A 16,190-nucleotide genomic window follows, 5' to 3' on the forward strand; every position below is an offset into this window, starting at 1 on the left:
ACTCCTCTCCATGGGGCCATTTGTTTTCAATCCTTTGAGCAGATTAGAGTCTCACTGGCTCTGAGTCATGCTTTGTGGGCGGATGTCTCTACTGGGTGTGGCGGGTGAAGGGAACCTGTGGATGCTTGCGGCTTCCACTGGAGGAATAAAACTTCTAATTTGGCAACAAATGGCATAAATGTAAATACGCATATTGGGAATTTGTATTCTGATTATAGATTTAAAAACAGATCTTGTGTCCTCTCATTTGGCAGATCACATGCAGTGAGAAAAGGTTCACGCTACTGCTTTGGAAGAAAATCCTAACTGTCACATGAAAAGTATCAGTCCTCCCTACCAGACTGTAAACAGGAAGACAGTTCGTATGAATTGCAGCAAAACAAATAGCTGTCAGTTAAAGTTGTGGAAGTTTTCCCACCCCTTATATTTACCCATATTTTGTCACATTAGAGCAAAACAAACCTCCACAAATATCATTGGAATTCTATGGTAATTTTATCATCTAATGTCAGAGAAACACAACAAAGCAAGTAATTGTAGGCTAGGAGGAGTTTTCAGCAAAGACATGCATTTGTTTATATATATATTAATCCTACCCCAGGAAAAAATCCAAGTGCAATTAACTGTCTTATTATTCAAAATCAATATTTCCTCAACATTTCTTTTTATATCAGCTATTATACAAAACAAAGATTCACTTAAACATTGTCTGAAACCTGAGTCTCAGCTTTCACTCTCATGATTCTATGTCACTGAAAAGGGAACTATGAGCCCTTTTAACTAGATCCAACTAAAATAAGATTAGAGAATAAGAGGTTGTGCTCTAAAAACAAGAAAAACAGTAAGATTTTTCTAGATTTCTTTGTTATCTATCTAACAATGTGTTGGTAAACTTACCCCAAAAGGTGGTAAGTCGTTTCAGTTGATTTTCCCTTTATTCAAGAATCCTTTTGAGCAATACATCGTATTGTTGGAGCGATTGTGTTTTTCATTTTAAATGGTGCAACATTTGTGCTTCGAGCAGCAGAGCTGCACATGTGGATTGCGCCCAAGATTGACTTGCCAAATCCCAAACTGCTTATTCTGCTACTTACTCTAGAACATTTATCACATCATCTAAAACAATAGAGATGAACACAAAACAAATCTCCTAAAAAAAACATTTAGATCATCTTAAAAAAATAATAACCAGACCATCAGATGTTCTTTAAAATGATCAGATGTCTGTTAGAAAAACTTTAGAAGGGAACCATTAGTCTCAGGGTTTGTTTGCAAAATAATAATCCAAACTGTGAACATGCCAGCATGGCATGGATTGCTTCAAATTTGGAATGATTTTTGGGAGAGGAAGATGATAAAAAGTAATGGTAATATAGATGCTTATTAAAGTTTTCTGGGAGAAAAACCTTTTGGAGGCTGGAAAAGATTGAGGTTCGTCTTTCAAGAGCAAAGTCCCACATGTTAAACCAATTAGCTTCAACTTTAGATAATTTTTTTTTACTTAGATCTCTCCAGTCCAACTCTAGTACTAATAACTATTAAAAAATCTGTGACAAGACTTTTAAGAAAGATTAAAATGGGGAAAAAAAAGGTCTCCAGATCGGCAACGATTTGCAGCAGTTCCACAAAGTTTTCCAGATTAACTTGAAGATATTTCAATATATTCATCAACCATTCAACTTTACAAATGTTTTCTACTTTGAGTCACTGTGAATACATTTGGAAATTGTAAGACTTTTTTTTTTTTAGGCTGGGTAAATATTCAGCTATATACTGTCTAAAGCCTATGGAACAAAGGTTCAGTTTCCTCTTCAAATATGGAGTCCAGATGTGTTCCAGCTGCTTTAGGATTTACTGCCCACTGCAGATCAGCACAACCTGAAAAAGTCTCCTCCCTCTTTTTTTTTTGAAAAACAGAACAAATCAAACTTTTTTTTTTTTTTACCACCTCCACCAAAAACTTGCCCACATAGTGAAGCAGTAGCTGGAAGAGGAGGAGTTTCTCTCTTTTCTTCCCCCTCAATCTGAGTCTGCAGGGGTTAAGAATATGAACTGGCCCTTGTCCTCCCCCCCAGGCGCTGATTTCTCTTTTACATTCAGTTTCCCGTGCCGTCACCTGCCTGCCAAGCTGCTGCTCTGATGGGCGCGGCTGGGACCAGAGCCCAAAATCTGTGTTTTGACTCGCCTGGGAAAGTTTAGTGAAAAAGAGACAAAAGAAGAGAGAGGAGTTTTGGGAACATCTCCGCTCGCTGTGCGCGTCAGCTCTTCACTGACGCATTGTTCTTCCACTGGATAAGACGCTGCGGCCCCAGAGGAATCTGATCAAGCTGTCTGCTTGAAGGTACGGATTATAACACTGCACAAGGAATTATTTCCTTTATCATTTTTTAGAGCCTTTGTTTAGTTTAAAACTCCTTTTTTTGTGTTGAATTTGGGGGAATATTTCTTGCACCTGGCTTTGCTTGCATCCCTGAAGGACTGCGCTCTGGGGGTTTGGAGTTTGGTGACGGGCTGCAGTGTTAGTTTTTAGAAACTGGGTAACTTTAACTTCCCTTTGGCTTCCCTAGGACGTTTTCTGTCACAGCACACCCTCTTTTTTTCTGTGCTATTCACATCCATCTAAATATACACTAGAGGACCTGTGGCATCAAGCCTTCATAATTGCTCCTCAGATCAGTTACAGCCTATAACAGGCAGGATGAGTTTATAGAAACTTTAATAAGATGATAATGAGGAGTTGGAAGGTATTGGTTTTCATAATCACTTTTTGAAATGTATTTTTTTGTGTTTATATGACATATTCTCTTATTGATTGGATTTAAGCATGGTATACCCCAAAGAAGAAATATGCATGTAGTTAAATGGCCTTATCTGCCAGGGTGTGGTCATGGGATGGTCTTTCATAGCTGTGCTCTGATCTGCCTGAACTCCTTTTGTTTCTTTGTTGTTTCTGCGTTCAAAAACACAAACGTGCTCCACAGATGATCCATTATAGCTTTATGGTGGTTTTCAGCTTTCAGATGAGAACATGGCAAGAAAAGTTTCTTCATAGAGGGGAGTGTCTTCAGCCTGTTTCAGTTAATATAACTGCAGGCCAATGTCCAAATAAAAAAAGCCACAGAAGCATTTGACTGTGATGCTTAATATATAATCATGCGACTGATGTGGGGGATTTTTTTTTTCTACGTTTCAGTCTGGAGGAAATTTAAATGCAGTGCTGTAAACAAGCCGCTTTGAAGACCATAACCCCTTATTTCATTGCAGGACAACTTTCTCCTTGTTCTTCATCAAACAGCTGTTGAAATCTTGTTTTCTACACTTAAAGACATGCAAGGATGGTGGTCAATGTCTCTTTTCTTCTTCTATCCTCATCTCACCAGATAAGATGGGATGGACGATTTAACAAGGCAGATGGAGATTTCAGGAGAGAAGGGTGAGAATGTTTGATTTGATCAGTGTTTGGAATTAGACAGGAAGAAATGCGGTGCGTAAAAACACTCTTCTATAAGAAAATCAACTGCTGCATCCTTGCAGAAACGTCCAAAATGAAGAATTTTGAAACTTGTCTGAAAGTAACTAACATCTAAGATCATGCATGAATTTACTGGTTTCCTACTTCATTTCTCAAAAATCTGCAGCTAAATGAAAAAGTCAACAACATTTCTGCTACAGCAAAACTTAAGTATATGTTGGATGTTAGCTGTGGGGAATAAACAGCTTCTCTGACTTCTCTTTTTAAATGGCGGCTAGGATTCTTACATAAAGCATGATATAACAAAACACTTATACAGTTCTACGTTTTCAAAAGAAAAGAGTGAATAAAATGTTTTTTTTTAACACAAGAAATTTCTTTGATATAATGCCCCTTTTCCTTTTGCATTATTTTTGACATATAGTGAATTTCCATGCATGGTGCAATCACTTGGCACGTTTAAAAACATAATATATATACAAGGAGCATATTTAGCAATTACTTTACTTGATACATCAGGTTTTTGAGGAAAATATGAATCTTTTCTAAAAGATGGAGCTTTCATAATGACTTCTAACAAACGTGATGCATTTTCAGTACAGATAGTCTAATAACTCCTAAGATCAAATAAATCCCAACACGCAGAGATTTATTTCCCTTTAGTGATTTGAATGGGATAAAGTTTTAACAGTGCAAACTTACAAGGAAGACAGATTTATTTTTTGAGCACTTCAAAACTGCATGTTAAGAGGAAATATAAGAATATGAAATTTGAGGAAATCCTTTAAATAGTAGCCTGATACTGAAACTTGCTTTGTTTACAGAGAAGCCGAGACCAAAGCCTTAGCACTAATATACAAATCCAAGATGTGCTAATATAGACATTTTAAGTACTATGCTCTTACAAAAGAGAAAGTAAGAACCGTGTGCTTTGGCTGATTCTTATATATGATCCGTGTCAGGACTTTTATAGTGAAAAAAACTGTCTGGTTTTGTTTTTAAAGTGAAGGGATAACAGCAGCAGAATAATGATCAGGTTAAGCCTTCACTTTAACACAGACTGAGATCCCAAAAAGGAAAGAGAGCAGGAGGACAGACATGGAGGAGGACATGAAGGCGGCATGAAATCTAAACGGAATGATCGTTATCTTTAAGCAAAGCCAGTAAAGCACAGCAGCCTCAAGTCAGACGTCAGAATACTTACTAAGAGAAGAATAAGGATTTTCTGGACCCTGTAGTTACACAGAAAATATCCAACACATAATGATTTTTGAAAAACTTTAAATTCCTTCCATGATTTTTTTTTTTTTTATGAAACCAGAGTTCTGATGCTTGCTGCAAGCATGCACACAACCGAGTAAGGAGTGTATGAAAAAGGATTGTTTGTGCATAGCACTTTATGAGAGTCATTCTGGAGAACAAGTTCTGTTTAATGTAGTGGCCTGTGCATAACAGGCCTCTACTGTCGTAGCCAAATACTAGGCAAAAGGACAACCAAACAACATCTCAGATGCACTTTAACCTTAACAGACTCCAACAAATCCTTAAAAGAATAACAGCCTCTTTAAAAGAAAGATGAGAGAGCAACTATTTATTATTAGAGCCGACAGAACCTTTCTCAATAACAACATTCTTGAACATATTTCCTCATCGCGTCCTTGAAGTTTCTGCCACTGGAACAGCTTCAGTGATAGACATTCAAATCCTGGATGCACTAAGGAGCGTTATCACAGGTCCTTCCTCTTGCTGCTGGTAGACTTTAATTCATGCTGTTGTGTGCAAAGATTTTCTATTTCTATTAAATAGTTTGTTTTTTGATTATATGTTCAAATATGTGCAATTTGTACTTTATTTAAAATGATTCAACTTAGTTGCATGTTTCTTTAAATCTGAGTATGGTTTTTTATACTCATACATTATTTTGCTTATGTTTTAACTTTTACAGTCTTTTTATTCCTATCTTAGTTTCTACCTTTGTGTGAATCTGCATGCATCTGCTTGCCTTACAGCCAAATATCACAGCTCTATTCTATTCTATTCTATTCTATTCTATTCTATTCTATTCTATTCTATTCTATTCTATTCTATTCTATTCTATTCCCTCTTTAGCTCATCAGCAAAAGCAATACATATTCTAATTTCTTTTTTTTTCTTTTTTTATATAGACTGCCTATAGTTTATGGTTTATTAGTAAGATTCAAATTAAACTAAGTACTTCACAACATGTTTTCCTTAATGAACATATTCAATCCATGTAGTTAATTAAATAACTACAGACACAATACTATTTACCCAACCTATGTAAATGGTTTGGCAGTCAAGTATACATAGTTTTAATCTACACTTAGGTGAACTGTTAACAATTGTAAATTTCAGGGAGAATAAAACTGTGGTATCATATCATCATGATATGGCTATCATATAACTATTATTATTCAAATATCTTAATGCATGATTTTATCTACATCTGGGTGTTGATTTTTATACCATAGATTAAATTTAAAACATTAAGATCACAATGGCCTTTAAGTTTAGTATAAAAGGCTCAGATTTGAATAAATTATTTAGGAACTTGTTTTATTGTCTGCTCTTTCTGAGGATTCCAGTACTCATTGGGGCCCCTTGTGTCCCAGGACCCCTAAGCACTGTGTGCCCTAGACCTACTCTACCCAGCAGAAGAGATTGACATGCCAATCTATTTTATAATTTGGTTAAATCTATGATTTAATCAGGACTTAGAACTTTGGTTTATCAATTATATTTCTTCAAGTCTTAAGAAGACTAAATCTATAGGAAACTCTGTATTTTGAAGATCAAAAAATTTCAATTATATAAAAAAATAAAATATTAAAAGACTTTTTAAAAAATATATTAAGAGAAGTCATAAATAAATGGAACAAACTAGTGATAAGAAGGCCTTTGCTTAAAAAAAATAAGAAAAAAAATCCACTTAAGCATTTCTTAAAACAAGTTGTATTAAATCTGTTTTTATAGAGACAAAGCCAAAAATCTATTTGATAATCCTAACATAAAGAAGCTTATAGTAGTTATTGTTCTCATCTGTGTCCTGCCATTCCATCTATAAAGCATTACTTTTCATATTTATTGTTTAAAGATGAATTTTACAAAAGAATATTGAGAAATCTGCATTAACTGAAAACAACAGTTATGAACATAAGAATAAGAATCCAGAAATAGATAAAGCAGAATGCACCCAGTGATAACTGCTTGTCATTTCAGTTTTGACAGAAACCGTAACCTCCACAAGCAGGCTGACTTCTCTCCCACCCAGTGAGTCTGCTTTTCCCTTTCAAATTGTCTTCAGTATAAACCGAAGGCACATTATCATAGTTGTAGCTAACTATTTCAGGGAAGTAGCTGATGAGTAACAACTTCTTCTTGTTTTGCTGTTTGTCTTCTCGTTGCTAGAGGGAACCAGTGGATCAAATCACAGGAATATGTCCAGTGGTGCTGGAGGGCTGGGCTTTGAGAAGAATGTCTTAACGCAGAACAGCAGTGGAACCTACTTCTCTTCATGTGAGAGCAACTTTCCACTCGAGGGCTAAGTTGTGGGAAGTTGTGGGTTTGTCTCTTAGCAAAGCTTGGGGTTGTTATATTCTTAACAACAAAGATTTTCGGGATTTGTGCTGCGGAGCACCTTTAGAGCAGAGAGGGAATTTAAAGGAGAATTAATGTGGAAATACCACAGAAGAGAGTAGGAATAAAGTGGCTGCTTTTTATGTACTTTTTATTTAATTTCTTGTATAAACAACAAACCTTGTACATCAAACCATTTCAACTATACTTCCAACAACACATCAGATTATTTGCACTAATTTATGTTAAAAATGTTATGTTAAAAAGGAAAAAAAAATGTCTCTAATCTTTTGGAACACCTAAATCTTTATAACCTTTTTTCTTAAGCTTTGTAATTTTATGCATAATACCTTCATTTTGAACGTAGAGCTATGCATTAAAGGCACAACCCTGTAATCGGAAATATACAGAGCAATAAAATTTAATGCTTCTTAAAAAATATATGTTAAATCAGTTTCACCTCCTATTAAAATGATTCTAATGGATTAATTATTTCCTTCCTATTAAATTGTCTTCATAACAAATATGAAGCTGGGAGGTTTAATAAAGATAAAAATTGCTAAAGTTGATCTGAGATCGGTACCTGAGGGATGTAATGAGTGTTGAATTGAATTATTTTTTTTTAAGACAATTAGGAGACATGTATGCCATGTTTTCTGGTTGGATCTGAACAATAAATCAAAGTTATCACAATTTTCATTAAAAAAATGTGTGTAATAAAAACATAACAGATGACTGTCTTGAAATCAGGTATTGTTTACAAATAAACAGCAAACCTTGCAGGCCAATGTGTTATTCTGTCTGTTGAAGATGTCAGTTCATAAGATAATATATATGATATAGAGTGCTGGAAGGACAGATAAGAATTATCAAATTTAGAGTTATGTTATGGTCTTTAAAAAATTATTTAGTTAATCTTGAACACAGCTCAGCTGCTCCTCTACCAGAGCTTCCTGAGGATGAGGTATAATGTGGAAAAAAATCCTCCAATCACAGGCAGACTTCAGATGGTCATATTGCTCTGCTGTAGAAAAGAGGATTATGTTATTATTCCTAAAACACATTATATTAATACAAAAGAGAGAAGAACAACTTCAATAGACTTACACTGGAAATGCCGTTATCTTGTGAATGGAGCCATTTTCACTGTATTCACTTTGAATAAAATGGACAGGTTTACATTTCAGAGTTTTAAACATTTACAAACATTCGAAACTATGACTAATTATGGCCGATTTTAGAGTTTTTTTTGTTTCTAAACTACTGTATATGATGATCTTATGGGAGATCTTAGACAGCATAGATTGACAAGCATTCAGATTAAACATTTATAATTTGGACATCCTGGTAAAATTATTTTGTGACTAAGCATTTGAGAAAACTTTAAAGAAAATAGTTATCAGGTTTTCAGTGTAACATTAAAATATACAACATGTTAAAAGCTTCACTCCACTCATCAGTTATGTACAGGGCCGGCTCTAGTTTATTTGGTGCCCAAGGTGACCGTGCCCCTCTGTCACCCCCTCATGTTGAGCTTGCACTCTTCCCAAAAAGCAACTCCACAGCTATTAATCAATTATTCCTTTTATATTTTAAATGTTCCCACAAAATGTTTTAAAGACAAAAACCTAAAGACTAAATATAAGTCTGAAGGATAGAATTACAATGTAATAATAACCAACTACTTAGAATTGAATGAAAATGTGATGAGTGCAAAATCAAAAGCAACATAAAACTAACTGTGCAATCAAAAGAAAAAGTCGAATATTAAGGTTAAGACAACAACTTTTAAAGGCGACAGCCAAATAGATTACATTTTAATTTGAAAGATGAGTTCCCCAAAAAATATTACAATAACCAACAACTCAAAATGCCCTGCAAATGTTGTGAAAGAAATATTTATGCTTTCCATTTTGGTCAACATTGTTATAAATATAACTTAAGAACAATATGTGCAAAAACAAAAAAAAAAGTTTTTGCACAAGGAAAATACATTTTAATTTCTTAATTTAAGGTTGCAAAAGATTTGGGAGTATTTCCAGAAATAAACACCAAAACATTCCTAAAATTCCCAGTGTTGTTGGAAAACATAACTTCCTAGTAATGGCCTCCATGGTTCATAATTCATATATTTATTCCTTTTTTTTATTATTATGTAATGTTGCTCCATGACCAGCAGATGGCGCTCCAGGCAGCTGCCTGTGTCTCCTGGGCCTGATGATGTACCTACTAAGTTACCTACCACTTTTATTTTTTAGTTATCTAAAATATAAAATATTTTTATTGTCTGTCCAGCCTCTGTAGGTGTGACAAGTAACTACAGCTCCTCCTCAGGGATCTACCTTGGAGGAGACTCCTCAGGTGGAGGCGAGGGAGGTGGGAGCTACATAGATGGAGAGGGTTATGGGAGTGGAGGAGGTGGAGGAAGAGGGGAAGGAGGCAGTGGAAGCACTTATCTTGTGAGCTCCGTGTCGAAGGTCAGGTCCAGCTCATCAGGCGGTGCCAGGAGAGCTCAGACTGCTGGGTCATCAGTTGGGCTCTCACCAGGTTTCCGCGAGAGGAAGACCATATCCAGCCGCTCGGGAGGTTATGATGGTAGGTTCCTGTTGAAAATAAGGCAATTCAGAGGTGTCCGTGAATACAAACTAAACCAATTCTGGGGCGCTGGAACTGTTTATATGCCAATTCAACTTTTATGTTTTGCTTTTAGGGAGTTCCAGTGCCAATTCTTCACCAGAATTTCCACGCAAAGACTATGGGAACTACTGTAAGACAGTAGTCAGCGTAGGGCTAAATGTTTTGTTATTACACAATATCTTTGCATTTGAGGCCTGCAAATGTGTTTGAAGTTTCCTCTCATTTTTCTTTGTAGGCTCCGGTGCCACAAGAGGGAGGAGCGAAAGCAGAGGTCTGTTTTTTTTCCCTTTCATTATTTACGCTTAATCTGTCTGAGTTGTCTTGGCTTGCTTTTTTTTTAATGAATCAGGATTCCTTGATCCATTGTGTGTTTTTTTTTTTTCAGAGAGTGAAATCAGAGCCAGGTTACAAAGTGCCTCCCCATCTGCCGGAAGATGTAAGACCAACGGAGACACTGATCCTTTGGCTGTTATGCAACTCTTCAAAATGCAGAAAAAATGTTTCTGAGAGTCCTTTCAAAGAAGGACTTTGCTGTTAAATGATTTCTAGTGTGGGATTTTTGTTTTTGAGTTATGTGGCTGTCAAAGGTTTTGGCCTAAAAACTGCATTCCACACAGTCACACTCCAGATCTCACATAACTCAAAATTTCTATTAGTTACATTTGCAGTTAGGCTGCTTTACAAATACATTGGAGGTCTTTTTAAAACAGTGACGGCTGTGACTTAGTTAACACTATAGGATAATGTAAAGAAAAAAGTAAAAGGACCAGATCACATTGGCAGAAGTGGTACAAATGAGTCACTCCTGGTCTTGAGACAAAATTGTGGAGAGGAAAAGTACTAGTTGTTACTCCCCCTGATGATCACTGTGTGGAACTGCTGTTATTCAATCAAAATTACATAACTTTAAGTGCCACCTTTTACCCTCCTAAAATGGGTCTCCTACTTTCCATTATGGTAATAAATGTGTTTTGTTTAAAGTTACACAACACAAGAAAATCATTGCAAGTGAAAAATTGAATGTAAAAAAATGTTTTCTCTCGAGATTCTCTTGAGATCGTCCTCCTTTTTTAGTTTTCATATCTATATCTATATATATATATATATATATGTATATATATATATATATATATATATATATATATATATATATATATATATATATATATATATATATATATATATATATATATATATATATATATATATATATATATATATATATACAGGTGCTGGTCATAAAATTAGAATATCATGAAAAAGTAGATTGATTTCAGTAATTCCATTTAAAAAGTGAAACTTGTATATTATATTCATACATTACATACAAACTCATATATTTCAGATGTTTATTTTGTTTAATTTTGATGATTACAAATGACAACAAATTAAAATCTCAAATTCATCATATCAGAAAATTAGAATATTACTGAAGACCAATAAAAACAAAGGATTTATAGAAATGTTGGCCAACTGAAAAGTATGAACATGAAAAGTATGAGCATGTACAGCACTCAGTATTTAGTTGGGCCTCCTTTGGCCTGTATTACTGCAGCAATGCGGCGTGGCATGGAGTCGATCAGTCTGTGGCACTGCTCAGGTGTTATGATAGCCCAGGTTGCTCTAATAGTGGCTTTTAGCTCTTCTGAATTGTTGGGTCTGGTGCATTGCATCTTCTTCTTCACAATACCCCATAGATTTTCTATGGGGTTAAGGTCAGGAGAGTTTGCTGGCCAATTAAGAACAGGGATACCATGGTCCTTCAACCAGGTACTGGTAGCTTTGGCACTGTGTGCAGGTGCCAAGTCCTGTTGGAAAATGAAATCTGCATCTCCAAAAAGTTGGTCAGCTGCAGGAAGCATGAAGTGCTCTAAAACTTCCTGGTATGTGGCTGCGTTGACCCTGGACCTCAGAAAACACAATGGACCAACACCAGCAGATGACATGGCACCCCAAACCATCACTGACTGTGGAAACTTTACACTGGACTTCAAGCAACGTGGATGAAGTGCCTCTCTTCTTTTCCTCCAGACTCTGGGACCTTGATTTCCAAAGGAAATGCAAAATTTACTTTCATCAGAGAACATGACTTTGGACCACTCACCAGCAGTCCAGTCCTGTTTCTCTTTAGCCCAGGCAAGACGCTTCTGACGCTGTCTGTGGTTCAAGAGTGGCTTGACACAAGGAATGCGACAGCAGAAACCCATGTCTTTCATACGTCTGTGTGTGGTGGTTCTTGAAGCACTCACTCCAGCTGCAGTCCACTCTTTGTGAATCTCCCCCACATTTTTGAATGGGTTTTGTTTCACAATCCTCTCCAGGGTGCGGTTATCTCTCTTGCTTGTACACTTTTTTCGACCACATCTTTTCCTTCCCTTCGCCTCTCTATTAATGTGCTTGGACACTGAGCTCTGTGAACAGCCAGCCTCTTTAGCGATGACCTTTTGTGTCTTGCCCTCCTTGTGCAAGGTGTCGATGGTCGTCTTTTGGACAACTGTCAAGTCAGCAGTCTTCCCCATGATTGTGTAGCCTATAGAACTAGACTGAAAGACCATTTAAAGGCTTTTGCAGGTGGTTTGAGTTAATTAGCTGATTAGAGTGTGGCACCAGGGGCCATCAATTTTGAACCTTTTCACAATATTCTAATTTTCTGATATGATGAATTTGAGATTTTCATTTGTTGTCATTTGTAATCATCAAAATTAAACAAAATAAACATCTGAAATATATGAGTTTGTATGTAATGTATGAATATAATATACAAGTTTCACTTTTTAAATGGAATTACTGAAATCAATCTACTTTTTCATGATATTCTAATTTTATGACCAGCACCTGTATATTCTAGGTTCTTTAAAGTAGCCACCTTTTGCTTTGATTACTGCTTCGCAAACTCTTGGCATTCTATTGATGAGCTTCCAGAGGCAGTCACCTGAAATGCTCTTCCAACAGTCCTGAAGGAGTTCCCAGAGATGCTTAGCACTTTTTGGCCCATTTGCCTTCACTCTGTGGTCCAGCTCACACCAAACCATCTTAATTGGGTTCAGGTCCGGTGATTGTGGAGGCCAGGTCATCTGGCGCAGCACCCTATCTCTCTCCTTATTGGTCAAATAGCCCCTTTCACAGCCTGGAGGTGTGTTTGGGGTCATTGTCCTGTTGAAAAATAAATGACGCAAACCGGATAGCATGCTACTGCAAGATGCTGTGGGAGCCATGCTGGTTCAGTATGCCTTCAATTTCAAATAAATCCCCAACAGTGTGACCAACTAAGAACCCCCACAACATCACACCTCCTCCTCCGTGCTTCACGGAGGGAACCAGGCATGTAGAGTCCATCCTTTCACCTTTTCTACGTTGGAAAAAAAAAAAACGATCAAATTTGGACTCATCAGACCAAAGCACAGATTTCCACTGGTCTAATGTCCATTAGACCAGAGTAACTCATGTTCTTTAGCCCAAGCAAGTCTCTTCTTTTTGTTGCCTGTCCTTAGCAGTTGTTTCCTAGCAGCTATTTTACCACGAAGGCCTGATTCACATTGTCTCTTCTTAACAGTTGCTCTAGAGATGTGTCTGCTGCTAGAACTCTGTGTGGAATTGACCTGGTCTCTAATCTGAGCTGATGTTAATCTGCGATTTCTGAGGCTGGTGACTCAGATGAACTTATCCTCTGCAGCAGAGGTGACTCTTGGTTTTCCTTTCCTGGGGCGATCCTCATGTGAGCCAGTTTCTTTGTAGCGCTTAATGGTTTTTTCGACGGCACTTGGGGACACTTTCAGAGTTTTGCCAATTTTTTGGACTGACTGACCTTCACTTCTTAAAGTAACGATGGCCACTTGTTTTTCTTTACTTAGCTGCTTTTTTTCTTGCCATACTACCATTCTAACAGTCTATTCATTAGGCACATGAACATATAAAAATGCCTTAATATTTTGTTGGATTGAGTTAAATGCAGAAAAACATTACTCGTACAAATTTTCAAGGCTATAAAGTTGTATAAAAACAGAAAAGCCAATAACACCTAAGCAAACTGCACCAATTAGCCTTTGGACATGTGAAATACGGACGCAAAACAATCTAAAACTTCATACTGATAAAATAAGCTTTCATGGTGACTCTTCTTACAGCTGGTTTGTTCTGTCACAGATTTGCTGTCTAAGCTTTTTGAACAGCATTTGTATAACTGGTCTGTTAGGGGCTGAGCTGGAAGACGTGAAGAAGCTGCTGAAGGGACGCTCCAGCAGCGTCAGTCCTACCCGCTCCTCCAGCGCCTCCATCACGCTGCCAGTACCGAAAAAAGCCAGTGCGGAGAGCAAGACCCTCTCAGTGGCCACTCAGTCGGGTATACACTATACTGTTACTGGAGCTGCATATATGCATGTGCTGCACATTCATAGACACTTTGTCTGTCACCTAGATGGTTTAATCTAGAATCCTAAATGTCCCACAGCCACTGCTAAGCATCTGGTTTTTAAAATCCAGGATTTGCATGCTCCTTTGGGATCTAAAAACCCCAGCAGTGCCAAATACTCTAAGCCTAACTCTGGATTTGTTTATTATTCTGAAAGAAAAAAAGAAAAAACACAAATAAAGTTTTGATAAATTATAATGAGTTTATTTATGAGTGAAACCACTCAGAACAATGATGATGTGTAGTTTATGGTTACAAACTTAACAGGCTACTATTTACTATTTTTAAAAAGAGATGCACCAAACCTATATTGTTCCTGGCTGATAACAGTTTAAAGTATTCTTTGACCTGCAGATACTCAGTTTGATTGATTAAAAAAAAATGTTTTCATGGACTATGAAGCATAGTAGGAGAGAAAGTTTCCATGAATCCCAGGATAGATGAGGTGATTTTCATCCTTTTAAAAATATATAGCAAGGCTATCCTTTTATCTCCTAAGCTTCTTGAGTTTAACTCAAAGACAAACCAACTGCATGACGGTACATGCTGTCTGTTGCTGCCTTTAAAGATAAATAATATAAAATACTTAAAGTCTCTTTTTAGTTTTTATGGTTCTATTGAACGGGGAAAGAAAATTCTAATCTTCCACATTTTTTCCTGCCCATCCCTGGCCACAGCCTTTCAAAATAAAATTTTCCAATTACAAACATTTATTAGTTTCCTTTTTTTTTTTTACTCTGATAAAGTTTTTTTGAAATTATTTCATCCTCAGAATAAGACTTTCCAAGAGTTTTTAGATTTATTGCATACTGAATTTTAGATAACTAAGTATTTAGATATTTTTTAATGTCTTACTTTTCTTTTTCACGTCTTTCTCTGATCCTTATTTTCTGGTGATTTTTTCCCCTTCAACAGTTTCAACTTTATTTGAACCTGGTGTTCAATCAAGTGGCTTCAACACCATCGATGTGTCAGGCCTCTATGACGGCAGACTGACATCCAGGCAGCGTGATACTGGCGTCCAAACAGGCCAACATGCTGTCACTGTAAAATCTTGCCACTGCGACGCTGGAGTCAAATCCAGCCAGTATGACGTCAGCTTGGGTGCAGCTCAGTATGATACTGGTCTGAAGTCAAGCCAGTATGTTGTTTGTCTGAGTTCAGCTCAGTACGATACTGGTGTGAAGTCGGGAGGATATGACATGAGCCTGAAATCAGGGAGATATGATACTGGATTTAAATCTAGCCAGTATGACACCATTGGGAGATCAGGCCAGTACGACACCCTGGATTCAGCCTTTCCCACATTCTCTTGGTCCACCACCACCCTGCCCTCCTCAGCCACTGCCGTCTTAGCTGGAAACTCTGGCAGTTACACCTACCAGCTCGGCCAGGTCAGCACCAATAACATGTCAGGAGGCTCGCCGCCTATCAGCCCCGCCCCAGCACCATCTCTATCAGGTCAGTATCATCCCTCAGAGTAAAACCTAAAGTATTCTGCAAATACAATAGAAGGTGCGAAATCACAGTTTTAATTTAAAAGTCCATATTTTTTTAAACCAAAATAAGCGGAAGAAAGAAAGATATTTTTAAAAGTCACATTTTTAGAAGCTGCTGTTATTCCTGTTTCACAATTTGACACCAAGTTAATAAATGTGTTTCTGTTTAAAGTTTATGGCTTTCAGAATAACCTGGCTCCCACCTCTGCTGCTGTGCTCTCCACCAATGCCGTCAACGTTTCTTCTAGCATGGGAGGTATGGCTGCAAGTCAATGTAGTATCAAATACCTTTAATTAGGGTTGGGAATTGATAAGATTTTCACGATTCCGATTCCGTTATTGATTCTGTGAAACGCTTCGATTCTTTATTGATTCTGTGAAACAATGCACTTGGTAAGTGCACGGTGACATTCGTCTACCTTCGCCTGGGACATTATATTTCTGCCTGCCACTGTGAAAACCAAAGGCAGTGAACGGGATCTGCCAGCCTCTGAGCCAGCCAGGCTACCCGTCTCGTCACAGTCATCTAAATCTAATGGAGAAAGTATCCGTTTAATGAAAAAGCATTACTGTACAA

General features: G+C 37.0%; 1 protein-coding gene across 1 annotated transcript in view; it reads left to right on the forward strand.

Annotated features, from left to right (window-relative positions):
- Positions 1 to 1,983: 1,983 nt before the first annotated feature.
- LOC119790874 (collagen alpha-1(XVII) chain-like) overlaps positions 1,984 to 16,190 on the forward strand; it is a 39,934-nt gene continuing 25,727 nt past the window's right edge. Inside the window, exons 1-11 of the mRNA XM_038296611.1 lie at positions 1,984 to 2,341; positions 3,381 to 3,433; positions 6,713 to 6,763; positions 6,902 to 7,009; positions 9,365 to 9,664; positions 9,780 to 9,836; positions 9,942 to 9,977; positions 10,092 to 10,142; positions 13,899 to 14,045; positions 15,030 to 15,575; positions 15,786 to 15,869. Of these exons, the coding sequence (XP_038152539.1) occupies positions 3,391 to 3,433; positions 6,713 to 6,763; positions 6,902 to 7,009; positions 9,365 to 9,664; positions 9,780 to 9,836; positions 9,942 to 9,977; positions 10,092 to 10,142; positions 13,899 to 14,045; positions 15,030 to 15,575; positions 15,786 to 15,869 (1,423 nt within the window). The 5' untranslated portion in view covers positions 1,984 to 2,341; positions 3,381 to 3,390. The remainder of the gene's footprint in view (positions 2,342 to 3,380; positions 3,434 to 6,712; positions 6,764 to 6,901; positions 7,010 to 9,364; positions 9,665 to 9,779; positions 9,837 to 9,941; positions 9,978 to 10,091; positions 10,143 to 13,898; positions 14,046 to 15,029; positions 15,576 to 15,785; positions 15,870 to 16,190) is intronic.

The sequence above is a fragment of the Cyprinodon tularosa genome, unplaced genomic scaffold (assembly GCF_016077235.1).
Source record: "Cyprinodon tularosa strain WSP-4 unplaced genomic scaffold, ASM1607723v1 ctg372, whole genome shotgun sequence".
Lineage (NCBI taxonomy): Eukaryota > Metazoa > Chordata > Actinopteri > Cyprinodontiformes > Cyprinodontidae > Cyprinodon > Cyprinodon tularosa.